An 8230-nucleotide genomic window follows, 5' to 3' on the forward strand; every position below is an offset into this window, starting at 1 on the left:
TATCCAATTTTATCCGGATAAAGTGTATTCACGAAGTTTAAAAATGGCTGACGATCAGGAGCAGGTACTTGTTTTTCTTTCTTATCTTTATTTGCTGCATTCACAGTGTATTGCAGAATTTAGCTTATGTAAGAAAGTATGTAACAGATACGAAATCTTATAGAGAAATTATAGATGTCCCGCTTGTAAAGCTAGAAGTAAGAATTACCCGCATTTCCTCTAACCACATGTACACAGGACAAGAGGATCAAGTTTGTGGCCCACTGATTTTTCCAGGCATGATGGCATAGCGCCTTCTTATACTTTGGTGGATGTTATTCAATGAAAGTGAATATCTCAGTGTAATTTGACTGGCCAATATAAAGAACAAGAGATCTATTACCGTTCCTAATACTAGCGACAGGGGGAAATTTTTAAAAACAATATATTTTCAACATTTTAATCAATATTCCACGTAATTTAAATGTTCTGATTTCAAAATTAATAAGTATTTTAAAATATCTCTTGTCCCTGCATCACAATTGACAGGCAAACACGAGTACCCTCACATATTTCCATGAAGTTATTTTTCTGACTTTTGTAAATATTTGTCCTCAAGTAATATTGGTGAAAATAGACCAAACAGAAATTAACTTGATGCCTATTCTACCTTTTTGGGGTGTGCAAAATCTGAATATGACGATATTTTATTGAAATTAGTATCGATATTGCTTCAAAACCCTAATAAACATACCTACCCTCGGTCAATTTAGCTACCGGACGAGGAAAATGATAGTATTTCTGTATGAAATTCTACACAAATATCATTGTTTCAATTACATATGTATATCTTAATTGTTCTTTATCGATATCCTTGATAGAAAAGATTATAATATTGTACCAAAGCCACGAGTGAGGGCAAAACAAAGCAATTATACATGCTGGAAAGTAGCATGCCAGTTGGTTCTGTGCCTTGCGAAAGATCATTTTCTGCAATGAGACGTCTTAAGAATTGGAACAAAGATGGGCTGGTCGGTCTTAAATTGCTATGTTATTTACCCTTCACACAACCCCTCCACCCCCACCAGGGCTCTGCCCTGGACACCGCTTGTGGCCTCAGCCAAGGTGGTCCTAGAAAACTTTTGTTGATGCCGCGAGCGCCACCTACTAACGGTACAGTATCAATTTGCAAGGTGAAGTACAAAATCTAGGATAATTATATATTTTTTAAAATAAACATGACAATTTGATAACAGGAAACTTCACTGAATCACATATATCGGCGATTTATTGCGGACAATGAAGTACACATGATTTATTTTCCCTTTGTTTCCATTTACAAATATTAGAGTTATCTTTCTTGTAAATTCTACCCAACAGGTTGCAAAAATTATTTTACCACATTCTCCAAACATATACGTATTACCTCAGTGTTGTTTAAAGAAAACGGAAGTTCGAATTATTTAAATATCACCGTAAAATCTGCATATATGGCCGATTTCTGGTCTTGCTACTTATTTTCTCACTTCAAAAAACCGACAATGTCATTTCGTACCACGTGCTTTCTATATCACCGTATACGTAAACTTTGAACTCCTTACTTTCATATTTAAACCTCTGGCTTTATCATATAAAACAGTGAAAAGTACCTAGCGCAGTGAGGTCAACTTTTTGTGATTGCGGGAAATGTTGCTGCCAGCGCCACCTACCGACGGCACCCATTGCTACTAATACTAGTTATCCCAGTCTATGCAAAAGACATCGGACCGTCAGACCTGACCGATGTGCAGTGCCTAAGGTCCGATGCATCATTTTTTACACCGGACCAGAATGTCCGATGTCTCAGTGTCCGGTTTTGAGCTTTATTATTTTGAAGCGGAGTCATTTAAATGTTTGTTATGAGTAAAAAATATCACACAAATCCAAATACGTAAATGAATGTGATTAAACCCCATGGACCGTCTAAAGTATTATGCAGGAGGGATCCCTGGTATAGTATTACTAGTATAATAAATTAAGATTTCCTTGGTTTTACATTTTCACGTGTTTCACTTTTTTACATTAGGTTTTTCGGTCTGACAAAATTTGGTTTGGTCCGGTGTGTTCATTGATTACACAGGACCGAATGTCCTATGTGGTCCAAAAAACTTTCGCCTAGACTGTTATCCTCATATATCCCCATTTATAATTAAAATGTTACTGGACGTTTAGCACAAGGAGAAATTCATAGATAATAAATATTTTTAAATGAATTATAATTTACTGTACTTAATGGAATTACGATTATCACTCAGTCGTGTTAAATCTAGTCCTGATCTAGAGAGGGCACACATTATTGACATATCATATGTTCAAAAGTGCTCTTTTGATCATGGCAAGACATCAGGGAACTTTCATTGTATCATACTATGATAGTAATAGATTAATCATTTAGCCTCTTTAAAAGTTATACCTGGTGCCTTGATTTTAAACTTTTCAATCAACCTTTTGAAATAAAGAACAATTGTTTATATTAACAAATATTAAAAAAAATTTATAGAGAAAAGAGGGCATGGTGCAATTAAAAAGGCCATGACGCCAGCCAAAAAGGGCATGGTGTGGCGCCATGCTAGTTAAAATATTAAGTAGTTTGCTTTAGATTTAACACTACTCGGAATACTCCAATGACCATTCTATGCTTCGCTCGGTCCAATGGTCACAACGTATACGTATTATTTTGTGTAACTACCAATCAGTATCAGAAACAACACATACATACATGTACATCATCAACATTTTTAATTAGCCTAATGTTAAATATTACTACAGGATCCTCCTATTTATCTAACGCGGGGAATATAACACCACTGGGCCAACGTAAACTATGCATTGTGACGTCACATTAAGCTTCAACTTTTTTCTCTCTCTCAAATCATTCAATTTTAAACAATACATCCCATTTGCAATTTAAAAGACAGTTAAAAACTAAACAAAATTAACCAACAAATTCAAAGTGGTAAAAAGGTAAACTTTATAGATATATATCATATATTTTTATTTGAAGAAACTCACGAACTCGTTCATCTATTTAGTCATATTACTGTAACAGTTTTTCTATTTGATGATTATTTGGCTAAAAACTGTATTAATAATAATTATACAATTCATTTTTAACGAACTTAGTGCTTGAATTACAAATTGCACATCAGTCTTGTATTTTTTGACATTCAAAATTAAAACACGAATAACTGTAGAAGCAACTAATGAACAAAACATTTTGTAGCAAGCCCCGTAAGAGCTATAATATATACACGTTCATTTTGTAGCAAGCCCCGTAAGACCTATAATATATACACATTCATTTTGTAGCAAGCCCCGTAAGACCTATAATATATACACATTCATTTTGTAGCAAGCCCCGTAAGACCTATAATATATACACATTCATTTTGTAGCAGGCCCCGGTACAGAATTATAATATACACACATTCATTTTGTAGCAGGCCCCGGTACAGAATTATAATATACACACATTCATTTTGTAGCAGGCCCCGGTACAGAATTATAATATACACACATTCATTTTGTAGCAGGCCCCGGTACAGAATTATAATATATACACATTCATTTTGTAGCAAGCCCCGTAAGACCTATAATATATACACATTCATTTTGTAGCAAGCCCCGGTACAGAATTATAATATATACACATTCATTTTGTAGCAGGCCCCGGTACAGACCTATAATATACACACATTCATTTTGTAGCAAGCCCCGTAAGACCTATAATATACACACATTCATTTTGTAGCAAGCCCCGTAAGACCTATAATATACACACATTCATTTTGTAGCAGGCCTCGGTACAGAATTATAATATACACACATTCATTTTGTAGCAGGCCCCGGTACAGAATTATAATATACACACATTCATTTTGTAGCAGGCCTCGGTACAGAATTATAATATACACACATTCATTTTGTAGCAGGCCTCGGTACAGAATTATAATATACACACATTCATTTTGTAGCAGGCCCCGGTACAGAATTATAATATACACACATTCATTTTGTAGCAGGCCCCGGTACAGAATTATAATATACACACATTCATTTTGTAGCAGGCCCCGGTACAGAATTATAATATACACACATTCATTTTGTAGCAAGCCCCGGTACAGAATGTGGAGGAGCCTCTGGATCTGATTCGACTAAGTTTGGATGAGAGAATTTATGTGAAGATGAGAAATGAGCGTGAACTACGAGGGAGACTAAATGTGAGTGCTTGGAGTACTTCAGATTCTTTCACAAAAATTGCATGATTATACTTATTAACAGAAATCACATGGACTTCTTAAAAGAAATAAGCAGGCAGTAACATCAAATCTTTTGTATTGATAACAGTGTACATGCATAAATATTAAAAAAGCTAGGACAAATTTATTTTACATTCAGTATCGCCGACAATCGATTGTTGTTTGTTTTTGGCTGTTCGATTCCAATTATCGATTCTATTTTTCATAATCGATTGTCGCCTGTACACTAATTAATATCTAATCTGAGATTCATCTGACTGTTAATCCCGCTTTTATATCGAGACATGTGCGGGGGAGAGTCAGAGTGGACTCTACATTGAAATTTGGGAATTCAGTGACACCAGCTAGTGTGTATATTGCACATATCCATAAAACTAAATAGAAATAACCCCAAAAATAATAAACATTTATTAACTACATGTAAATACTGATTATATCGATCATTGATCGATACTGTTCTTCCGATTATGACCGATTATGAAATTTTTCCGATTTTTCAACACTTAACATTCAGTGACAAATATGTTCTACAACTCAGGCCAAATAAAAAAAATATGCGGTGTTCCGGTTACCCTACCATCCCTAGTTTTTACCCCCGACCCTAAACCTTTTTTTTTTGTGACTAATTTCCAAAATCAGTTACCTTATTTTGCCGAATATAATGCACACTTTTTACAAGATTTTCTTCTATGAAAAGGGGTGCATAATATATACCACTATACATATAGGTTTTTGACCTGTTTTCCTTCTGGTGAAGTTTGACTGCGAGTTCATTCATAGCCAATATATGGATACCGCTAAAATGCTAAACTGTAAACACTTACTACAGACCATCTAACATTAGACAGAAAGTGACTTAGAACTAAAGAGTGCTTACATAAATAATAGTGCAAATTCAGGTTGTTTGAATATACTGAGCGATCACCCTCCTTATTTTTGAAAATAGTTGGATGTATTTTAAAAGTTGGAAGGGCTTGAAAACAGTGCTCTCGTTGTTCAATAACATGATTTTGGCAAATGCACCAATTTTTTTTTCTGTATTTTTTTATTTGAAATATATATTTAAGAATTGTCAAAACTAGGGTGATCCCTGCCAGTTTTGATAGATACATGTATATATCACACCATATATAAATGGTACATGTACATGCAAAGAAGTGAAACTAAAAGAAAATTGTGTTTCCATCTAAATCTATCATTAAAAAAGAAATCAATTTAAAAAAATAAAATAAAATTCCTACCTACCTACCATATTTTTCAAGGAAATGTAACCGTAACCACACATATTATTTTATTTGGCCTTACTACAAAAGAAATATTTATATTCACTGATTGTCTTATGTTGGTAAAGGGAGGGGGGGGGGGGGGGGGGGAGGTCATTGAAGTGTAAGGAAATACACCTATTTGTTGTGACTTGTGAGACGATGCTCTTTTCTGTGATGCTTAGATCTATGTATTGCTGTTTTGAAATGGCAGGCTTATGATCAACACCTGAATATGATCCTGGGAGATGTTGAAGAAACTGTGACCACTGTAGAAATAGACGAGGAGACGTTCGAGGAAATCTACAAGGTAATCTAATCAGCTAATTATCGCTGACACTCAAAAGTCAATCACTGAAGTCCTCCCAATTCTGATTATCGATTACAGTTTTCATAAATCAATTGAATGAAAGAAAAATAAAGACATGGTGTAAAACACCAAATATCTACAATGACAAGATGTTTTTCACTCTCATGAAAATGAGATGGCAGAACCGAAGAAATGGAAGCGGTTGCCAATGAATGATGATACAAATACTGACAAGACAATGAATGATGATACAAATACAGACAAGACAATGAACAATGATACAAATACTGACAAGACAATGAACGATGTTACAAATACTGACAAGACAATGAACGATGATACAAATACTGACAAGACAATGAATGATGTTACAAATACTGACAAGACAATGAACGATGATACAAATACTGACAAGACAATGAACGATGATACAAAAACTGACAAGACAATGAACGATGTTACAAATACTGACAAGACAATGAATGATGATACAAATACTGACATGACAATGAACGATGATACAAATACTGACAAGACAATGAACGATGATACAAAAACTGACAAGACAATGAATGATGTTACAAATACTGACAAGACAATGAACGATGATACAAATACTGACAAGACAATGAATGATGTTACGAATGCTGACAAAACAATGAATGATGTTACAAATACTGACAAGACAATGAACGATGATTCCAACAAGAGTGTCATTGTCAACCGCTCAGCATGCTAATGTACCTTATAGTGTATTGTTTTTCAGTTTGAAATTTTGAGATGAAGTAAACACTTGCGATGACATTTACAGTGTCTTAGTATTGATAAATCTTTTGAAACTGAATAGGATTTTGTATAGAGAATGAAGAGTTTGATATAAAAGAAATGGTTTTAGAATTTTCCAATTATTTTATCAATTATTTTTAATTATGAACATTTTCAAATTTTCCATCACTACATGTCTTTAGTAGTCTTTATTCCCCCCCCCCCCCCCCCCCCTCCCCCCAAAAAGAAAGAAAAAATGACAGCAGCCTCAGATAAGTTTGTAAAAACAGATTACATAACAAATTTGCTGCATTATGTAAATAAAAGTTCATTTGAAATAAAACTTAGTGAGCAGCATTTAACTGGTTTTTTATTTCAAGTATTCTGGGCCCACTTTCACAAAAGTTTGATAAATTGACACTACGTAAATGTTACAATTAATGGCTAGCTAACTGTCAGTTAAGTTCAGCTAACCTTTGTGCCACTGGGTCCATGTCATTAATTGATTTTTATGTATTTTATCATATTGATTATTTTTCAGTCTACCAAGATAAACATCTCAATGCTGTTTGTGATTTTCTGTATTCTCTCTTATTTTTCAGTCTACGAAGAGGAACATCCCAATGCTGTTTGTGAGAGGAGACGGGGTCATTTTGGTCTCCCCACCAATGAGAACTGGAACCTGATCTTCAGTCGTTCAACATTCACATCAAATGTATATATGTCACTGCTACTGTCCATTAAACACATTCATTAGATTATGTATGCTTTATACTTTTGTATCATTTAATAACTGACAAACAGAAGACACTGTTTAGATTTAAGGACATACGCAGCATTTTTGACATTGTATTTAGAATTATTTTTTTCATCTCAATGTGAAGAGTTCTTGCATTATTTCTGAAATAAGTTAAACTTTCATTTTCTAGTAATATTACCATTCTTTGCACTATGGCCTGAGTATCTCAGTGGTCAAATCACCTAAATAATAGTACAAGGGTCCCGAGTTCGATACCCGATTGTTTCCAAAGATATTTCTCTCCTTTTTTGCTACAGTTATGTGCATTTGTACAACTTACTGTAATATATAAAAGCTGACTTTATTTTTACACATGTACATGCAACAGCCAGGAACTATCAAAGTATGCTAACTCAAAAACAAATGGATAATGTACGCCAAAGATGTTTTGTAGAAATGAGATAGAATGCAAATGAATTGTTTATGGAATGTCAGGAAGTTATTTATTTTTGAGAAATGTCGCATGTGTCTTTATTAAAGTCGTAAACAGCTAGAGGCCTCAAACGGGCTCATTCTGCTGCCCAGTACATATCAAATTAGAGTTCGAATTAATGTAGAAATAATATTGTACGAGGGCTGTTAAAAAAGAACACCGACACTGCCACATTTAGCTCACCTGAGCTTTTCTTATAGGAGCTAGTTTCAACCAAACTTGTTTTAATAAACATACATGTATTTTTGAATGAAAAGATATATGTAGTGATAATTTGATTGGATGGAGATCTTTAGAAAATATTGAGATCATAATAAAATTTACATAGTGCCTTATATAAAACAAACTCTAAGGTGCTTTACAAGGGTAAGAAGAGGAATAAAT

At 34.0% G+C, this 8230-nt stretch overlaps 1 protein-coding gene across 2 annotated transcripts; it reads left to right on the forward strand.

The window, feature by feature from the left end:
- Nucleotides 1-11: 11 nt before the first annotated feature.
- LOC125656128 (U6 snRNA-associated Sm-like protein LSm3) lies at nt 12-7375 on the forward strand. 2 transcript variants are annotated; one of them, XM_048886713.2, is made up of 4 exons: nt 12-64; nt 4128-4238; nt 5754-5849; nt 7217-7375. In XM_048886713.2, exons 1-4 carry the CDS (start codon nt 44-46, stop codon nt 7298-7300), a joined length of 312 nt encoding a protein of 103 aa, XP_048742670.1. In that variant the 5' UTR covers nt 12-43; the 3' UTR covers nt 7301-7375. The 2 variants fall into 2 exon arrangements, with proteins under 2 accessions (XP_048742670.1, XP_048742671.1); XM_048886714.2 differs by lacking the exon at nt 12-64 and adding an exon at nt 82-327.
- The last annotated feature ends 855 nt before the right edge of the window (nt 7376-8230 follow it).

The sequence above is a fragment of the Ostrea edulis genome, chromosome 7 (assembly GCF_947568905.1).
Source record: "Ostrea edulis chromosome 7, xbOstEdul1.1, whole genome shotgun sequence".
NCBI lineage: Eukaryota > Metazoa > Mollusca > Bivalvia > Ostreida > Ostreidae > Ostrea > Ostrea edulis.

Coding starts and splice junctions, on each gene's coding strand:
- LOC125656128 (XM_048886713.2), top strand. CDS start 44: ATGGCTGACGATCAGGAGCAG. Junction 65..4,127: donor TGGCTGACGATCAGGAGCAG/GTACTTGTTTTT, acceptor TTCATTTTGTAG/CAAGCCCCGGTACAGAATGT. Junction 5,850..7,216: donor CGTTCGAGGAAATCTACAAG/GTAATCTAATCA, acceptor CTTATTTTTCAG/TCTACGAAGAGGAACATCCC.